Here is a 21361-nt window from a genome sequence, read left to right as displayed (position 1 = left end):
CCCCTATGTAGCCCTTGATGTCAGTGTTTGTTGGCTTCTTATGATATGACTAATAAAAATTGGGCCCCTCAGTTAACCCTCTTTGTTCTCGTTTATTACATAACGAGGGTCTTGAATACGGCAACATTGATGCCATCAGGTAGCATGTGTGGGTTTATTGACCGGTTGCCTTCACCCAAAGAGATCACGTTCTCGTGACGCCTGCGGTAGAAAGGATGTTCCATATCCGCCGCACAGGCCTGCGAGTGGTGAAGCTGCCTAACACTCCCAGGGTTCTACTAGGAAACATCAATACCCAAGAAAGTGGACGGGGAAATGGCGCCGAGGTTGCTCAATTGGTAGAGCATCGCACGCTTCCTGCTATTGTAAAATGGAACAAAAGGCGCATGCGTTCCGGCGCGCCTATCTGCTAAACAATTTGTGTGCGCAAAATTACAGTTCCAAGTGCGACGTCAGGGTTTCCCTGCTTCGAAATGCCCCCTCCTGCCCCTATGAATCCGCTACGCTTATGAATGCATCAGTGGGGTGTTTTCGTGATGACACAACCATCACATAGCGTGAAGCCCTGTCTAGAGCTGCCGCCGCTAGTGAAGCCGTGTATCCATGGCTGTTCGCATGCGAGCGCTTTAGCAGCAGCGCACGAGCATGCGAACTATCTATTTAATATTTTTTGGATGTTTTGCGCGCTTTTCTTTTTCTCTCGGAAAAACCAACGAGGCAAAGCTGAACACGAAACAAACGCTTGATTTGGAGGTTATTTGAGGTACCCCCCATCTTCGTAATCGATATGTTTGCGATTCAAGCAATAATTGAAAAGTTCGCCAATTAGAATCAATTAAGTAATTAACACTTCCTAAATAAAAAGTACTATATTGGGATGCAACCTAATTAAACAGCAGTTCGCAACCAGGGCACACGGACCGCGCGGGCTTGTTACTCCGCCAGCCAACCACAGAAGCAAACAAAATAGTCCTTAAGCGACTATCTCAAAATGGCATCGTGCTTAATAACCTCCGGAACGTCTGATATCCTTGAACAGTCTATGCATCGGTGGAAGCGATGAGGTGTGCAGTAGACATGGACAAATTGTACAGAGTCTGAGCATTTCACTCTTCAATATTCCGCGATGCCGTTCATTTCACTGCTGATTTTATTTTATTCATGAAACTTCACTGCTAACGGGAGTGGTACTTGAGCATAAACTGTAGCAGCAAAGAATTTATTTTATTTCAACTAAGGAAAAAATTTCGCTTCCACCGTTCCACTATAATAGACGAGTGAAAACATAATACTACGCGCATATGATTTTATTTGTGTTTTTACCGGCTTATTTACGTAACAAGATTGAAGTACGAACTATTTGCAGCCTCGCGGAGGAACAGTAGCTGGGCGTTATGAGGGCCTGGGCGGCGGGCTTCACTGTAGATTGACTTGTATACGACTATATGTTTAAGTACACACGAATACGGCTATTACCCAGTCGGTAAAATTTGTCTAGTGCGCTTGGTCATTTTTAATTTTTTAAGATCACGTTAACTGGGACACCCGATATATATATATATATATATATATATATATATATATATATATATATATATATATATATATATATATATATATATATATATATATATATATATATATATATATATATATATATATATATAAGGTGAAAGCCTCACACAGCAAGCTGGGCGAGTTGGTGACTTCGCCTAATTCATTATTGCCTAATTAAGCCTAACTTTTTATTGAACTGGTATAAAACGAGAAGCATCATTCACCTCAAGCGTAAAGCGAAAAGATTAAACAAAAAGCATGTTGACCCCAAACTTATCTCCGACACTCTAAATAACGTTGCACATACGGTGCATACCTCGAAAAAATAGTACTTGAATATGTCACTCCCAAACTGCATAAAAAATTATGCAAAACATTTTCGGAAACGAACAAAAAAGTGAAAAAAATACAACTATATCACAGGTTTTTGTCGAAGGTTCAAAAGTATGCGATAAGACCGCCATCGCTCAACGCTTCAGTGACAATTTCCATAGTGTATTCTGTGCCCCTAGTGATTCTCTGGCCACCAAAAACGCGAATCATGCTGCAAATGTAAACTTCATTTCTTATCCTGGCGTCATTGCTATGTTGCTTGACTTGAAGACTAAAACTTGTTGCGGTCCCGACAATGTGCCCAATATATTTCTTCGCCGCTTTGCCGAGTCTGTTGCTAAGTACTTAGTTATTATTTTTCGTGTCTGTTATTAGCAGAATTCCCAGATGACTGGAAGTCAGCCCGAATTGTGCTTATATTTAAGAAAGGCGATCGTCTATATCTGCAAAATTATCGCCCGCGCTTCTTAAGATCTTTGCGTTGTAAACTTATGGAACACATAATAGCTCACTAATTAAACGAATTCTGAACAGAAGATTCAGTTTTAACAAGTCATCAAGATGGCTTTCGAAAAAGATTTTCTACTACAACCCAATTGGTTACTTTAATTCACACCTTTGCAGCTTGTCTAGATACTAACAGTCAAATTGATGTAATATACCTAGATTACAGCAAAGCATTCGATACAGCTCCACACGATAAACTAATTGCAAAGCTTCGGTTGATTGGCACACCAGAATTATTACTTTCCTGGATTTCAGCCTACCTAAACAACCGCAAACAATATGTTGAGTAGAATAACACTCTGGCTGCTTTCCGGTAAGCTTTGGCATTCCACAGGGGAGCGTACTTGACCCTCTACTTTATTGCTATATATTAATGATATTGCCAATATGATTAACACGCCACTTCAAATTCGTCTATTTGCTGACGATTGCGTTTTACTAAGAGAAGTTAGATGCATTAGTGACCAATGTGGCCGTAACTCTGACTTAGGCAATGTGTTAAAATGGTGTGAGCAATTGTTACTGCTTCTTAATGCATCTAAGTGTGTCTATGTCCCCATAACGCACAAAAAGTCCCCTTAGACCACACTTACAATTTGGGTGCGGCACCTTTACAGAAAGTAACCTGCTATAAATAATTAGCTCTAACTGTAACGAGTAGTCACTCGTTACTGGACTTGCATCATGGAACTTGCACACAAATACCATCTGCTCTGCCGCTTTCCCGAAATTATACCTTCTACGCCACAACCTCAACACTGCTCCGCCTAGTGTGAAACGACTCTCTTACTTTTCCTTAATTAGGCCAAAACTACAGTACGCTTCCATTGTTTGGGAATCTCACAAAAGATTAACATATGGATGGTCGAAATAATTAAATAAAAAGCAGTACAATTTATTTAGAGTAAGCTTAAGGCTACTGACTCACTCATTGCATTACTAACCGAAAACAGCATTGAACTATCAGAAATTCGAAGAAAGAAAAGTCAGCTAGAGTTTCTTTCAAAGTGAAATAATCACAGGCTAGCCTTAGACATCCCAAACTTCATATCCTTCTTGATAAGCAGACCCACTCGACACCACCGCCCTCATTCTCGAACAGCAATTTTCGGAAGGAATGACACGTTTCGGTACTCTTTTTTTCTACACAAACATTAGCTTACTGGAATAAAGTAACTGAAGCGTATCTGCAGCGCCCGTTACCTGTATACCATTTGTGTAAATAATGTTGTTATTTTGAATTAATTATTCTAACTGTATTACAATCAAGTGAACAAAATTTTTAATCGCCTACCTTATGACGATAGAAGTTGTGTGAAAAATGTGTTACACACTGGTTTCATCTTGTTATTCGGTGTCAACCATCTGTTGCATTCTGCTCGCCCTACTTGGATTTCTTGTCTGAAGTGTATATATATATATATATATATATATATATATATATATATATATATATATATATATATAACTGGCTGATGTGAGTGCAACGCTTAACAGGCAAGAATTGACTGCGACTGAGCAGATGCAAATGCGCAAAAGTATCATAAAGACATTACACGCAATGTTTTCCTAGTGTCGCCATATAAATGAATGTCGTACCGAGTTTATATTTGGCTAAACTGAGGAAAATATGAGGGGCGATATGCAGCCTATGTTTTACACCTGTGGGTTCATATTGAGCTTCAGATATAACAGCTCAATGCGAGTTTCTTTTCGATTATCAGGCTTTCTATGAAGGGCGTAAAATGTTTTTCCGGTGTATTGGTTGACACAATGTGGCATCTGGAAATTAGGAGACAGTAGGTGACAATGTTGGGATGATTAGCAGGCAATTAATTAGAGTGTGTACGTTAATCACTGCCGGTAAACTGCCTACTGATGTGCTCCAGAAGGTAAGGTTTGGCAAAAATGGTGGGTGGGGTACAACGTGGCATGCAGACATACAAAGTTAAAAGCGCATTGGGGAACGACGACCTTTGAAATAAGAAATATGGAAATGATCGATGGTCTTATACAGCGGGTACCCACATGAAATCACGTGCTCCCTGGGGCAACCAACAGTCACACAAATTTTAAGCTTTCATGAATTGAGGCCAGCATTTTTGCTTATCTGGTGACTAAGGGTAAAGTGCCTTGTATGAACATTGTATTTGCAGTAAACTACTTGTATAAGCGCCTCAGAGTGTGCTGCCATTGTTTTAGGATACGCGTAGAATTCTTACCCAGTATATGAAGGGAACTGAGAGTGACGTTGACTTCACATATGATAGCTTCAGTGAACACGTTATAAGCAGTTTTGCAAGCAAAACGTGCAAAGCAAAATTGGTTTGCTGGTTACGATTTTCGCAGTTACTTATTCTACCGCTAGAAGGCGTCATACAAGCATCATACACGCGCATGTCCTTTCCATCTATGGAGTGTGACAGAGTTTAAATTATCATGGGATGCATGGCACTCATGGGCCACGTGCATATTAAGTTTACAATGTACGCTTTATTTATGCCCACTAAAATTTTGTAAGACAATTATTCGATTGAAACAAATGCGCAGAAAATTAGGCTCTGTTTGTTCTACCTCGCATAAGTTTATTTATTATTTATTATATATTTATTTGATACACACTGCCGGCCTGAGTGTCAGGCCTTGGGCACAAAGACACAAGGTTGTCTTTGTGTGTGTGTGTTTAAGAAATGAGGGCCCAATTTTACTACTTCAATACTTCTACATAATAGGAAAATGAATGGACAAAGTATGCGCCATTGCAAATTACTTTTTATCCAGTACGGCGTATATTTTATGTATCTATGATTACAGCGGTGATGACGAGACAGAGAGAGAGATAAAAGGATGGCAGCAATGTTATCCAGTCAAGAGTCCCGTTGTCTACCCTGCGCTGCGGGAAGAGATTAGGGGAATAAAAATAAGGGAGAAAAAACGAAAGAGGGGGGTAGAGAGACGTCCATGAATAGCACTACAGAGTAAAATGTGCTCGCACAAGCCAGACGTTCTAGAAAGCATAGAAGAGCCTTTAGTGCCTTCTGAGCCGATCATCGATGGGGACGATGTTCTAGCATTGTCTGTTCACTCAGCAGACAAGCATCTAATGATTCAGTAATGTAATGATGTAGAGAATCAAAGTGCACAGCACGACGTCAGTACACTAACTGATATCGTAGCTGCAACAATTATTTTCCATAGGTCGTAAACTTCACACGAAACACGTTACTTGCAGTTACAGTAGGAGGAAGCATTGTTCGCGGTACACTTGTCATGCCATTAAGGTAGTACGCTTGATAACGACGGAGAGATGAATCCGTCAGGTCGTCTCTTTCTTCCAGATAAAACTCACTCACAAAATCTCATCTTTGTGAGTCCGTGTGCCCTAGTAGGCTAAAGAACAATGTGAAAGCCCTACTATTAAGCGAACTGCACTGAACCACTGCATAAATACATTCGCCGCTGTCAACCTGTTCGCGAATCGTCGTGTTTATTATCCGCGCCTGAAACGCCTGTTAATATCTTTGAGCTCTTTACGCTATATCCGTGCATTAAAAAAAGCAGTTAAAGTAAGTACTCTGACACGAAGCTTCACTTATCCACCGGAGTCCTCTTTATGATGCAATATATTGAAAAGACCTAACTTATTCTGGCTGATATTGTTATTGTGACTGTAGAGCCTCGGCCTGTTGTATATCGAGCAAATAAATTTCATAGAAAATTACGACAAAATACAAACGTATAATTTCCCTACACCTACTCTCAGGTCCATCTTTCTTGCTTTGCTTCTTGTTTCTCGGTTTCTTCGCCTTGCATTCCCTCGTCATTCTGACACCTCTGGTTAACGCCTCACGTCGTAGCTGTGGCAGAATCTTCTTCTTCGCGTCTAGTTGCTCGCTTGCTTGCTTGCATGCTGCCTATACCATGACCCGTACACACTACAGGAGATTTGCCAAGAAGCCAGCGATTAAAGGAAAAACGCTTATAGAAAAACGGGTGTTTTTGAAAGGACAGTGAGCAAGAAGGTAACAAATGTTATTCGAGTTAATTGGAATTCTGTAAGTTAACAAAGACAAATCATCAAATTAGCGTAAACTGGTATCTTGTAAAATAAACAATAATAAATCATGAAATTAATTGGGTACTGTTGCGTCACCAAGAAAGTCGCATGCGGCCCTGCATGAGTTCCTGCGGCAAAAACGCAGTGTAGTTGCCACAAATGAAAGAATGTTTGCAGTGTTTATGCCAATGTTCAATTTTCGAAATGGAATATTGAAGTATTTCTTTATCAGAATTGCCAATCGGCAGCACGTCAATAAATAATGATAATTGGTTCCCGCTCTTTGCAGTCTTTTGCAGAAATCACATGGACTGGACAGCGCCAGACCAGGCCTGTGTGTATAAAAATTTATGGGTGGAATACCGTATCGTAGTTTTGTGAGGCCGATTTCCAGTTTACATGTGCGACACCGGTGATTGTCCCAAGGGTAAACACGGTTTATGAGGAACCTTCAGCTCGGGTGCCCCTATCTAAATACATGGGAAAGGGGTATTCGTTTTTTTCGGCAACCACTATACCGAATTTGCCGAGGTTGGCATTTAAAAGAAACTTAAGATCTCGTGACTGCTGGTGCTAAATTGTTGAATTATTTTGTCAGTTTTTATAAAGAATTGGCAGAAATCGAAAATTTTCAGAAAACGAAACTATCAAGTTTACAACTATGTACCTCGGCAAAAATGGTTGTACAATTCTGTGAATTGTAGCTAATAGTACATCTAAAGCGGACAAAATGGATGTACCGCAAATGAATGTCACAAAATTTATTAATATGAAAACACAGTTTTTGCAGAACCCTGGCACACTGCGTAACAAATTCACGGAAGATATGAAATTACATATCTAATTTGTCCGCTTTCAATGATCCAATAGGTGCCATTTGCGGAACCACGACATCTGTTCTTGATGCAGAGCAATTAATTTGTAATAATAATAATAATATTTGGGGTTTCACGTGCGAAAACCACTTGCTCATTATGAGGCACGCCGTAGTGGAGGACTCTGGAAATTTTGACCACCCGGGGTTCTTTAACGTGCACCTAAATCTAAGTACACGGGTGTTTTCGCATTTCGGCCCCATCGAAATGCGGCCGTCGTGGCCGGGATTCGATCCCGCGACCTCGTGCTCAGCAGCCCAACACCATAGCCACTGAGCAACCACGGCGGGTAATTAATTTGTAAACTTTGTGCTTCCATATTTTTCTAACTTGCCAATTTATGAATTTTTAAAAAATATGCAAGCCGCAAATCAAAATTCCGCTTCCAGCGGTCACTAGTATTTAACTTTGCCTTTCAGCTGCAACAAATTTAATTATGATCGGTCCAGGGGTTATCTCAGACAAATGTTGATAGGAAGAAGAAGGAGACCACAGTGCTAACACCGGCTCGCGTCGGGCTCCGTAGTTTCGTGAGTTTTTGATGGTGTTTTCAACAGAAAACATCCTGAAATGCTTCCACCAGCTTCCTAACGTTATAAGGACCACACCTACACCACCCCCGTGGAAATCCGACCACCGAGGGCCCCAGGAGGATTCCTGAAAGTTTCGTCACCACGGGTGAGCCGCTAACCCTAACCAGCGGCGGCAGCCGCTTGCTTCACCGACGGGGATACCCGCGACGCCACTTGGCCTAACCATGGTGAACGAAGCGACTACGATCGTTGACCCCCTCCATACAACTTCCGATGGACTCGCAGAAGAACGCATGGACCAGACTACCGAACCGGTGCGCCAAGAAACTCTATACCATTATACCATAACACCGTGAGAGAAGATCTCAATTGGCAATCAGTACGAACACAAAAGCAACGCCAGCAAGAAGCCTTGGAGAGGCGACGCGGTAGTGTAAAGCCCCAAGACCCCGCAACTACCACTAAGACATCAACAACGCGGAGAGTCGCTAGTCCTCCACCGCTTCCGAAAAATGACTGCAAAACAATCATTCGTCCAAATCAAGGACTACCATTAAGAAACGTGCTCACTCATACACTTGCACGAGCGATCACCGACGCGTACCGCAACGAGTTCACGGATGACAAATTCATTCTGAGAATCAACCCGGGATCCAACATAGCCAGCCTATCGACCCAGTATGAAGAGGTCGCCGAAAAAGCAAGACACATCCACACCTTAACACTTAGCGGCAGAAGTCACGCAGTGCGCGCATACACCGCCCAAGGAGAAGGCACCCTCAGAGGAGTGGTACATGGTATACCGTTGCACACAACTACCGAAACCCCCATGGCCCACCTCAGAGTGAGAACACAAGGCGCGGAACTCCTTACAGCCAGGATGATCGGTACCACTCAAAGTGCAGCGCTGACCTTTATTGGTCCCCATCTACCCCGATTTGTGTACTACTACGGAGGTGAACTCCGTTACTATCCATTTAGACCGACGCTCCAAGTCTGCAAGATCTGCAGGGAAAAGGCCCACCTACCGACGTGTGCCCGAACCCAGACAGACCCGTCTGTAGATTGTGTGGACTGCTTACTCCAACCGACGGACACAAATGCGAGATAAACTGCGCCTCGTGCGGGGAGGCCCACCCAACCGGTGACCACTCATGCAGACAGCGACTCAAACCGGTTCGACCCCGACCCACAACATCGTCAGCACCGATGAAGTCGAAAGCCCCACGATGGTTCGCCTCGGAAGACGAAGAAGAGACCTACAGTGCGGACACTCACGGCCGGCCGGTCAATACAGAGCAACGCTCCCAATCCCGCTCCCGGTCAGCGAGCCGCGAGCATCGGGCACCACCGACACCCAAAAGGAACCCGTCGCCTCCGGCAAGGAAGCAGAAGTCTTCACACGAGGTAAGTTGGGCGGAAGTCGTCTCTTCCAAGCCACGACACACATCCACACCAATCACACAAAATCCAGAATACCAGAGAGCCATTGAGAAAAATAGACAGCAAAAACAACGTCTAACCGACTACGAGCACAAAATCGAAACTTTAATGAAAAGAGTGGCCATGCTTGAATCGGCACCTGCTGCGACCTGTGAGCGATCGACATAATCTCAATTACCACAGCTAAACACACTCACCGGACATCCGCTACTACAAACGCAACTGCCCCCTCCCCCCAAACAACACAGCCAAAGCAGGCTCAGGCGCACTCCCCATCTGAGAGCAACCTGGTAACCCAGGACCAATTGCAACAAGCACTGCAACAATCACAACAAATAATACAACAAATACAGCAACAATTTCAACAGTTTTTTGCGGAATTCCAAGAATTAAAGAAATACGTTAACGAATCCCTAACCAAGGAACCCAAGCGAAAACGAAAAAGTAGTAAAATGAGCTCTCAGACAGATGACGGTATCATTCTAACTTCCGACACAGACAGCACAATACCTTCAAAGTCCCATCATGGCCCGTAAACCTCAAATGGAAAGCGAAAGCATCATGATCTGGTCTTGGAACTGTAGGTACATTAAAAGCAAGCACGCATCCCTCTCGCTATATGTGCAGGCGGCGCTAGTACCCCGTATATTATCTGCCTGCAAGAGGCGGGAGAGCAACCGAAGCCAATTATGGGGTATTAGATACAGTACGACCCCAACTACCGTAGGGTGGCCACGCTCGTCCGCAAAGATTTGGCAACAACCGTGACAGTGCTCCCCGGTGAGGAAATCCCACATCTCATGGCCACGATATGGCCTGTCAAGAAGGGGAGACCTAAACAAGTCGTATGCAACGTATACAGTCCCCCCCGCGACAGAAAGGCTGACTTCGCGTCATTGTTCAGGCACCTACGGGGAAGGCTGGAGCACCACGATCACCTAATTGTAACCGGAGATTTCAATGCAAAGCACAACACGTGGGGCTACTCGAAAGCAGACACCAAGGGCGCCAAGCTCCTAGAAGCCATAGAGCGCCACGAATACACACTAATTACAGTAGCAGGTACGCCTACTCGAATAGGAAACAGTGCCAGCAGGGACACGACTCCTGATCTCACCATCACCAACGATACCGTGGGAACAAGCTGGAGGGTCCTAGACGACTCGCTGGGTAGTGATCACTACATTATCGAAATCACCAGCGCCTCGGCCAAACTACGCCGACCCCTAGGGAAGGCCAAAATTACAAATTGGCCTAAGTTTAGGGAGAGGCAACAGCTCGATTTAGATACGTTTGCCCTTCCCGGAACATCAAGGCCGCTTAACGACGATCAAGGAGTGGGCCCAACGCATCAAAGAACTATATGACGCCAACACTAAAGTGTACTAAACACATACCGACACGCCGGCCATCGACAACTTATGGGAAGCATGCAGAGGCCTCACAAGAAGATGGCGCAAACAGAAGGTAAATCGCAAACTTAGACTTAGGATTTCAAACGTCACTAAACAGGCCAGCGATTATGCCCTGAAGGTTCACAGGGACAATTGGCGCACGTTCTGCGATTCGCTCAAAGGCATGCTAAGCACCAAAAAGACGTGGAACATACTCCACAGCATCATCGATCCTTCAAATACTAAAACAGAAACAAACACAACCCTACAAAAACTCGTTGCCGAATATCCGGGAACCCAGGATGAACTCATACGGGAACTCCAGCAAACGTACACGGGAATCCGGACCGGGCATCCGAAACCATACCCTCAATATCCGGGAGCTCCGAACGAGATACTTGATGAACCCATCACGTATGCGGAGGTATACCCGGCAGCACAGAGCTTCAAGAATAATACGGCGGCGGGTGCCGACGGGATCACCAACGCCATCTTGAGAAACCTAAGCGATGAAACCCTGCAAGGCTTTACAAAGCAGCTGAACGAAGAAATATGGGCACTGGGCGGAACATTACCCTAGGAATGGACTACAGCTCACATAGTCATACCCAAGCCAGGAAAACCGCGCAGGCTAGATCAATTACGACCGATCTCGCTTACGTCTTGCCTAGGCAAGCTTGTTGAACGAATTGTACTCACTCGAATAGAACAACACATGGAAGAACATGGACTACACCCCAATTGCATGTACGGATTTTGGAAAGGCATGTGAGCACAGGATGTCTTCCTCCTCCTCAAGGAAGAGGTCCTCAACCCACAAACGGGCAGCAACAACAACATACTCCTAGCCCTCGACGTAGAAAAAGCATTTGATAATATTGCACACGAAACCATCCTAGATGGCCTCGCCGCCATAGGATGCGGAGAGCGAGTACACCATTATGTCGTGGCTTTTCTCAGCCACCTCAAAGCTCGCATCGGCATAGCAGGACTACAATCAGAGAGATATGATCTACCGCAGAAGGGTTCTCCGCAAGGATCAATAATATCTCCTTTCCTTTTCAGCATCGGACTTAGAAAACTTGCTTTACAACTGGAAAACATCCCAAAACTCGCATGTGCCTTCTATGCCGACGATATCACTCTATGGGCAACCAAGGGTTCATACGGCGACAGAGAAAGCACAATACTCTCAGCTATCGGATACATCGAGTCATACCTAACCACAGCAGGAATGAGGTGTGCCCCACACAAGTCGGAGTACCTTCAAGTCCGGCCTAAGCAAACTAAGGAACATCGAGCCCCGCCAATACATCTCGAGATTGCCAGGCAACCTATAAAGCGCGTCCCGACCGCACGCATACTAGGTATGCACGTCCAGGAGAACAGCGGCATAAAGCTAGCCTCAGAGAAATTAAATCACGTTATAAGAAGCACCGCATCACTCATCGCCAGAGTAGAGCGCAGCAAAGATGGTTTCACAGAGGACGAAACCTTAAGACTGGTACAAGCCCTCGTCATCAGCCGTGTCACGTGCGCGCTACCGTATCAAGTCAAGCGCAAAAACGAGACTGAGCGCATGGACACTCTTATAAGAACGGCGTACAAAACGGCCTTACAGCTACCGTCTAGCACAAGCACAAAGAAATTACTAGCGCTAGGCGTATACAACACCTTTGAGGAGCTAGCAAGTGCCACGCTCATAGCGCAGAGGGAGCGCCTCAACAAGACTCAACAGGGAAGACACCTTCTTCAATGGCTAGGGTGACCGCTGACACCTCAGTACTGCAAAGAAGAAACACAACTCTCGCCTAACCACATTAGAGATAACATTGTAGTAGACCCTATCCCCAAGAACATGCACCCCATCCACAATCAAGAGAGAAGAGCAGCGCGTGCCCGCATGTTGCACAAACGCTGTTTCAGAGACCCGGATGCGTACTACACGGACGCTAGCCCGTATCCCTCGTCGCCACGTTGCGGGCCAAAATACACACTCGCCGTTGTCAATCAGGGGAACCTGGTAGCCTCAGCCTCCATCCGCGCCGCATGCAGCGCAGCAGCAGAAGCAGCAGCAATCGCTCACGCACTTCGCGACGCCGAGAGCGTGGGAAGGTCCGCCCGCGTCCATACTGACTCACAAGCGGCGTGTCGTTTATACAGGAATGGAACACTCCCTATACAATCCATTCGAATCCTGGGTCGCACACTAGAATGGACCCACGGTATCGTCTGGTGCCCCGGGCACGAAGGCGTGCGGGGCAACGAAGAGGCGGACTGCGCAGCTCGAGGTCTGACTAGCCGAGCGGCAGACCACACCGTTCTTCAGCCCCCGACAGACCGACGAGCGACCCACCACGAGTTATTAACGACAGGTCAACAAATACTACAGGACCAACAGCTCGGAAGAACGCAATACGCTCCCCCACACAAAGCTCTCAATAAACTCTGGCAATAAACTGGCGCCGCCTGCAAACTAACACATACCCACACTTGTCTCGTCTACACGTAATCTACCCAGACAGTTATACGTCGCGAACATGTCCCTGGTTAAGCAACTACACAGCGACACTCGCGCACATAACACACGAATGTACCGACCGTGCGGGCGACTCAATTTCGCCACGAGTCACAACACACACACTCACTACGTGGTCTTGGGAGGCGAGACTCTCCGAATTGGACCTGGGAAGCCAACTGGCGACCCTCGACCAGGCCCAGCGAGCCGCGATTGCCAGTGGAGCCCTGCCAGAGGGAACCACCCAGGAATGAACCGCGCAACGATTTCTGCAATAATAAAGTTCCGCCTCCTCCTCCTCCTCGTCCTCCTCAGAAAAATGTTTTTGCATTTTACATGCATTTCAATAGGCCGAGTCAGAGTTGGGCCAGAGCTAAAGCTTCCGCTTAAGTCTGTTGTTTGGAATGTTTGTTTTGCAGAATATATTGAAAGAGATAGCCTTATAAATAAATCTAGCCATGGCGATTTAAGCAGAAGTAGGCAGAACATACATGACTAGTGCATGTAGTGATATGCGTGCTAGTTCAAATCCAAATTATTTATTTCCAAAACAATTGTAGATGACAGAGCTAAAAGCTGCGGTCTTCAGCTTGAAAGGAGCCAGGACACCATATTCAAGGCATGGTTTGAACTTGACGTGCTTGTCGAACCGTTAAACAAGAACATAACAGTTCATCAGAACAAGAATACACTATAAGAAGAAGAATACACAAGGCTAGATATATTGCTATATATGAATAAGAAAAAAATGCTTTATATACAGAAGAACAAATATATAAAAAAGACGTATATAATGAAGGAAAGGGGGAAAATAGCATGTGTATATATATATATATATATATATATATATATATATATATATATATATATATATATATATAGTTATTTTATGTATTTACAAATACTGCCAGGCCTTACACAGGGCTATAGCAGGAGAGGAATTCGAACAATTACAAAATTACAAATCACATACTTTGTACATGGCAAGTTGTACATTGTTCATATTACGAGCATTCATATTGAATTCACACACACACACACACATTATATATATATATATAGTTATTTTATGTATTTACAAATACTGCCAGGCCTTACACAGGGCTATAGCAGGAGAGGAATTCGAACAATTACAAATCACATACTTTGTACATGGCAAGTTGTACATTGTTCATATTACGAGCATTCATATTGAATTCACACACACACACACACACACACACACATTATATAAATATATATATATATATATATATATATATATATATATATATATATATATATATAAACAAGAAGAAAAGGGGTTAACCGAGGGGCCCAATTTTTATTAGTCATATCGTAAGAAGCCAGCAAACACTGACACCAAGGACAACATAGGGGAAATTACTTGTACTTAATCAATGAAATGAAGAAACGATAAATTAATGGAAATTAAAGTGGATAAATAACAACTGCTCAGTGGGTTCGGTTCCCACCTGCGGCAAGTTATTTTTTCATCCACTTTAATTTCCATTAATGTATCGTTTCTTCATTTCATTGATTAAGCACATGTAATTTCCCCTATGTTGTCCTTGGTGTCAGTGTTTGTTGGCTTCTCATGATGGGACTATATATATATATATATATATATATATATATATATATATATATATATATCAATTCACGTATGCATACACACAAACACGTATTATACATCAGGAAAAGATATTACATTCTAAACCACTACAATGTGAAATACAAGCAGACACAGGGTGATTTAGCTTCGGTTAAAAAAAGAATTATTAATGTATGTAGCTTCACGACAATAGTTGTAGGTATGATATTTTTCCCTTTTAGAAAAAAGAGCTGATGAAGTAATGCTAGTGTGGGGTTCACTGTGTCTTTGTATTTATTGAGGATTAATGGAAGATTACATTTCAAAGACTGCAGTTTGGAAAAAGTGCAGAAGCGTGGTATTATCCAAAAGTCAAGGCAACGTCTACGAACACTGGTATATTGCTGAAGCAGTGCTATTTTGTCAATAAAGTTTTAAATGCTGGTGAAGACACATAGAATGAACGCAGAACACAAAAGTTATACATAGGTTGTATTTTCATAATCTTGTACAACCTAAAATAATACTCTATGGAAGCTAAGTAATCAATATTTGCGACAATGCGAACAACTTTCTTTTGGAATAAACAAATTCTCGTAATATTCCTTTGTGTAGTTGTCAAGCAAGTAATTATTGTGGGAAGCAAACAATGCAAAATAAATTTCATTTTTTGCTTCCACTAGGAGAATTACACGGCAACGCGATAGAGCTCCTGTGGTCATTGAAAGTTTTTTGCATAATTTGTCAACATGCGAATCCCGTGCGAGATTTGAGCTAATGTTGTTCTGAGAAATTTATACTCATTGACGATTTCAATCCTGTGCCTGCCGCAGTATATATCCTGTTCTAAATTAATTACTTTATTTTTTGCATGGTAGAAAAGTACCTTGATTTTAGTTGGGTTAATTTTGAGGCAGTTAGAATGTGACGAAAATACGAGCATCTCAATGACGCGATTGCGTCTTCATGCTAGATCGGCTTCATCAGTTCCGGAGAGTAGCATAGTGCTATCATCGGCATATATGATAAATTTTGAGCTTGTGTCAATACGGACTATATCCTTTAAGTATACATTAAACAAAAGAGGACCTATAATACTGCCTTGAGGTACGCCACATTTTATATCGAGGGGAGATGAATGGTAATTGACAATGTATACACACTGAGTCCTCTTGGCTAAATACGAACGGAATCGTTCGAGCTGCTTACCACGATCCCCGAGGTCCGAGAGTTTATGGTTAAGTAAATCGAATTCCCTACTGCAATCTACGAAAAGACCGAGAGTTATATTTTTATTTTCAATGTTTTGTGAACACTTTCTTTAAGAGTTAATAAAGCTGTTTCAATAGAGCATCCTTTTCTAAAACCAAACTGCGCATCGGAAAGAATATTTATTTTGTCAATGAAGTTAGTCAGTCGGGAAGACAGTATCTTTTCTAAGCCTTTAGAAAATATTGGTATCACAGATATTGGCCTATAATATTTTGTCTCATTTTTATTGCCCCTTTTGTAGATTACTGTTACCTTGGATCATTTTAGTGCGTCAGAAATTTGACCTGATTGGATAGCGAGATTAAATGCGTGAGTGAGCGCAGGTATAATGCATTCCATAACATATTTCATGGCCTTTATTTGTAGGTTGTCTATATCTAAAGCCTTGCTGTTCTTTAGACCTAGAAATGTTCGATAAAGTTCAGCTTCACTTATATCATGCAGAGCAAAGCTGTCAGCAGGGCAATTGCTTGACGGTCTGATAACCTGTAGGTTGCTATCTGGAAGAGCGCGTTTTAGAGACGCTTGGTTAAAATGATCAACAAACACCTGACCGACTATTTCACGGTTATTGTGCGTTAACTTTGAGGGCGTTTTCGTTTTACTTTCGCGACCGAGAACCCTATTTGGCGCTTTACATGCGGCGTCAGGTTGCTGTTTCTTTATATCAGAAAGCAACCGCTGATAATATCCTAACTTTGCCGACCTAAGCTCGGCGTTCAGTTTATTTCTGTAAGTTTTAAAATCAAGTGAGACGGTGCTCTTGTATGTCAAAAGGTGTGAAATAATCGATGTTCCTTATTAATAGCTTTCCTTTCGGCAAGAGACCCCTAAGGTTTCCCTATTCTTTTGGGTGGTTTGAAAGTTGTAAAAGGAAAATGTATAGCGAATATTCGATGAGAAATTTCACTGAAGTTAGAATAGGCATCATTCACGTTTTTTATTCCGAATATAAAAGACCAATCCTAAGCACTGATGTGACGCTTAAATAAAAGTAAAGCATCGTCTGATACATACTGCACTGTAATTGCGTGCCTTCAACTATATTGATTAACTTTGGGGGGGGGGAATCATGGAGACTGTGTAGTGGTCACTTATGTCACAGACTATGGTTCCTGCATCAGAGACTCTAGTTTCCGTGGTGGTAATAAACAAATGAAGTGTTGATTAAGGTAATACAGTGATGCGTGTCGGCATAGTGATTATATTCACAAAGCCTGTGGAAGAAATGGTGTTGTTTAACTCTTGAACGCAGGTGCTAGCTTCAAAGGTATTTATACTAAAGTCTCCCCCGCAAACGTGTTTCAGACTATTTGTGGAAACAAATTGCAAGAAGGTTTCAGAAAAGTTCATAAAGTGCCCGAAATTCCCATTTGTTGGGCGATAAACGACAGTAATGAGGTCAGCGTTTCATTTCAGTGTTAGTACCTCGTAAACGCTTGTAATGCATGTATAACCTGATATTACCTCACATTATTTAGAGGCTTTAACATAAATGGCGACGCCACCAGCCCTACGACTACTGCGATTGATAAAAAAGTTTTTGTATCCATTAAGATTGAGAATTGCACACCCGTCGTAATACCATGTTTCAGTAAGCATTAAAATACTATACTGAAAAGAGGATTTGTCTAGGAAATAGGCAATCTGGTCACGCTTAGCGAGAGCAGAGCGTGTGTTTATATGCGAAACAGAGCCGTACATGGTAGTACCTGGAAGAATTTCATGGGGCAATGCAAAATTGTGGTAGCGCATTTTAAAAGGTTCAGGAGGAGGAGACAAAGGAGAGGAAAGACAGGGAGGTTAGCCAGTGTAAGTACCGGCTGGCTACCCGGTGCTGGGGAAAGGGGTAAAGGGAATAAAAGGAGAAAGAAGAAGAGGGAAAAAATGTAAAAAAAGAGAAAATTCACACAGTAACGCGAAACTACGCGCTACAACGTTCAAAGGCGGTCGCACAATTCGCATGTCCTTAAAAACTTCAACAAAGCCCTTAAGGCCTTGAGTGCCGAAGCCCGTCTGGACCAATGTCCTAGAGCTTTTTCCTCTGTAAAGGGGCGATTGTCCACTTTTGCGAGAGTGGTCACGAGCACTTTTCTTCGCACTGCGTAACGGGGACAGTCACATAGGAGGTGTTGAATCGTCTCCTCGTAGCCGCAGGTGTCACAAGTAGGGCTGTCGGCCATTCCAATGCGGAATGAATAGGAGTTCGTGAATGCCACGCCGAGCCACAGGCGGCACAGAAGTGTTGCTTCCGCTCGTGGCAACCCTGGTGGTAGGCGGAGTTGCAGACGTGGATCCAATTTGTGGAGACGTGCGTTCGTGAAATCACTGGTGTTCCACAGATTCTGCGTAAGCTCGCGGGCGAGGGCGCGAAGACTTGTGGTTTCATCTGTTCTTGACAGCGGTATGGGTATAATCTGGGCACCATCATGAGCCGACCGGGCAGCGTCATCCGCACTGTCATTTCCTGAAATTCCACAGTGACCCGGTATCCACTGGTAGATGATATTGTGTCCCTTGTTGATTGCGTGATGGTGGAGCAGTCGGATGTCTGCGACTAGTTGCTCATTTGGTCCATGGTTGAAAGGGGACATCAGACACTGAAGAGCTGCCTTTGAGTCACATAAGATGGAGAAAGAGGGGGCTAATTACACCAATGTAATTTTATTGAGATCGTCTTCACAAGTTATGGATATGACGCTAGAAGTGTCCGACTGCCTCGAAAAAATCCTTCCATTATGGGTCCACACGGATCTCCACTGGCAGTCCTTCTTACGGCTGACAGCCATACTGAGAAGTCTCTTCAGTGTAGGACAAAGATATCCATTTACATAGATAGGACTTGAGCTGCCAAGTCCTAGGCTGTGATTAGTAAGCCCGGCTTTTCTCGCTCTCGTTAATGTCATGTCGCGCTTCGATCGGGACTTCAATTGCAGGACAATGTTAGTTTTATCCAGGTTACGCGTGGGGACGTGATGGCAAATCTCAATATCGCACTGACTCATTGGTTCTTTAATAGCATATCCGATTGTGGACAATAGGGCAACGACACTTTCATTTTCTGTCTTAACAACTCCCTGCATTCCAAGAATGGCATTCCTAGAATACTGTTGAAGATGAACTATCTGGTTCTCAAGTTCGCAGTTCTTTCTTTCCAAGGAAACGTACTTTCCATTGATTGCCTGGTTCTATTTGAAAAGCTGACTGTTTTTTGCTACTTCAGCTTCAAATCTCCTCTTTAAGTAGTCTATTTCTCTATGTGCGAATTCGGTGCTCTGTGTCGTGTTTTGCTGCTTATTCTTCAGGTCACACATTTCATTGCGCAGGTGTCTCTCGTACGCTTCGCGAGACGACTTCAATTCTATCTTCAGTTCATCTTTTGGTGTCTGAAGGATTTCGTGTTTCGCTTTCTCAAACTCTTTTGACATCGTCACACAAGCAAGGCACGGCACACAGTTGGCAGCACCGACGAAAAGAAAAAAATGAAAAAAAGAGATGAAAACTGACTAACCTGCACCAAAGGAAATAGCAGGCGTAAGGCGATGCACACCAGAGACGTCGCCACTGCCATGTGAATGCAGTAAGCGCAAGAAGGCTCCTTTTGTAGCTCTGAAATGGGTGACGTCATGCCTTTGTTGCCGATATCAGCGCCGCCGAAGAGTGCCGCGCCTCCTGTTGTCGATGCGTGCCGAGTAGCGTGTCAGGTCACGTGGTCCCGGCTGATGGTGACGTGGCGAACAATTGCGGTTGCGCAGGGACAATCTGCACCAAAGGAAATAGCAGGTGTAAAGCGATCCACACCGGGATAGTCGCCACTGCCAAGTCGGCCATTCACACGTTCATTCAATCGGCCTTTCAATTAGTTTGTCGGCTATTTCATTTAAAAACAAGCCACGGCGACCTGTTAACCACACAGAGCGCCCCAGAAGCAAGGTCGAAGGAATTATTGCTTCTAGTTCCTTGAATACACTAATGTCTGAGGTTGTTGAGGTGAGTGCTGTGCACACTGATAACAAATGGGTCCCTATTACAGCTGTTGTAGAAATGACAGGAAGCTTTCGAAGACCTAAAGAATTGCTAATAATTCTGCTTGAAATATAGATGTAAAATCAAGAAGTCGCATTGAATGCGACCAGTACAGCGCCTCAGTAAAAATGCCTACACGCGCTTTCTCTTCACACATTGATGCATGCGTAGCTATTAAATTATTGTTTTTTCATTGCCCTGAATCACCTTGTGATGATTCGTTTACATGTATAGTTGGCAGGAGTTTAGCATTGGAAGGAAATATATCGTCAAATTCAGTTCTAATTGTATTTACAGGTTATTAGGCAAATAATCTCGCCTATCGTAACATTAACAGACAGACAGACAGACAGACACACAGACACACACACAGACAGACAGACAGACAGACAGACCGACAGACAGAGAACTTTACTTACAAGGGCCTGAGAAGCTTTGCCCTAGGGCAGAGCTGCGGGCCGCTCTCACGTGGGGACTGGTAGGCCGAGCCTAACCGCCGCATCGTGGGCTTTCTGGACAGCCCAGGTTCGCCGTGAAAGTTCTGAGCTATGAATGGCAGAGCTCCATTCTTCTTCTGTGATGCGATTGGGTCCCTGTAACGAGGATCATCGCCAGAGCATTTGTGCGAGATTGCTAACAGCCCCACAATCGGGGCAAGTAGAGCTAAAAGCCTCTGGAGTGATCGCGTGGAAAAAGGCCACGTTTGGATAGCACTTAGTCTGAAGCATGCGTAAAGTGGACGCCAGAGGTATAGCCAGTTTGCTGTGAGAGGGAGGATAAGTCCTCCTACCCAGGTAAGAGTGCGTAGTAATTTCGCTGAAAGTAGTGAGAGTATCCCGAAACTCGAGAACCCCGAAGTCTGAGCTCGATCCTGCTCCCGCGCGGTGGGTTAGTGCGCACGCTTGGGAACGGGCAATGTCATTGAGATTGGGAAACGAGTCAAGCTGAGGATCGAGGTGAGCTGGAAACCACGTGATGGTGTGCGGAGAGATTATCTTTTTCTTGAGAATCTTGTGAGCCTCCTCAGCGATGGATCCTGAAGCGAAAGCCCTGACAGCCGATCTCGAATCAGTGAAGATTTGTGATCTGCTGTTGTCTAGGAGTGCTATAGCAACTGCGACCTGCTCCGCTCTTGTTTGTGTTTTGCACTACAGAGAAGCCGCATTCACTATCTGTCCGTTGTGATCAACGAGGGCAATGGCGAAGTTAGACGAATGTCCATATTGGGCTGCGTCGACAAAACCTGCCGAGT

At 43.9% G+C, this 21361-nt stretch overlaps 1 protein-coding gene across 1 annotated transcript in view; it reads right to left on the bottom strand.

The window, feature by feature from the left end:
* The window catches only part of LOC142583376 (uncharacterized), a 52197-nt gene extending 31522 nt beyond the window's left edge, over nt 1-20675 (bottom strand). The window contains exons 1-2 of the mRNA XM_075693807.1: nt 20529-20675; nt 19595-19845 (exon numbers count right to left, since the gene is read on the bottom strand). Of these exons, the coding sequence (XP_075549922.1) occupies nt 19595-19711 (117 nt within the window). The 5' untranslated portion in view covers nt 19712-19845; nt 20529-20675. The remainder of the gene's footprint in view (nt 1-19594; nt 19846-20528) is intronic.
* Nucleotides 20676-21361: the final 686 nt, after the last annotated feature.

The sequence above is a fragment of the Dermacentor variabilis genome, chromosome 5 (genome assembly GCF_050947875.1).
Source record: "Dermacentor variabilis isolate Ectoservices chromosome 5, ASM5094787v1, whole genome shotgun sequence".
Taxonomy (NCBI): domain Eukaryota; kingdom Metazoa; phylum Arthropoda; class Arachnida; order Ixodida; family Ixodidae; genus Dermacentor; species Dermacentor variabilis.
This window is presented reverse-complemented; position numbering and strand designations above follow the sequence as displayed.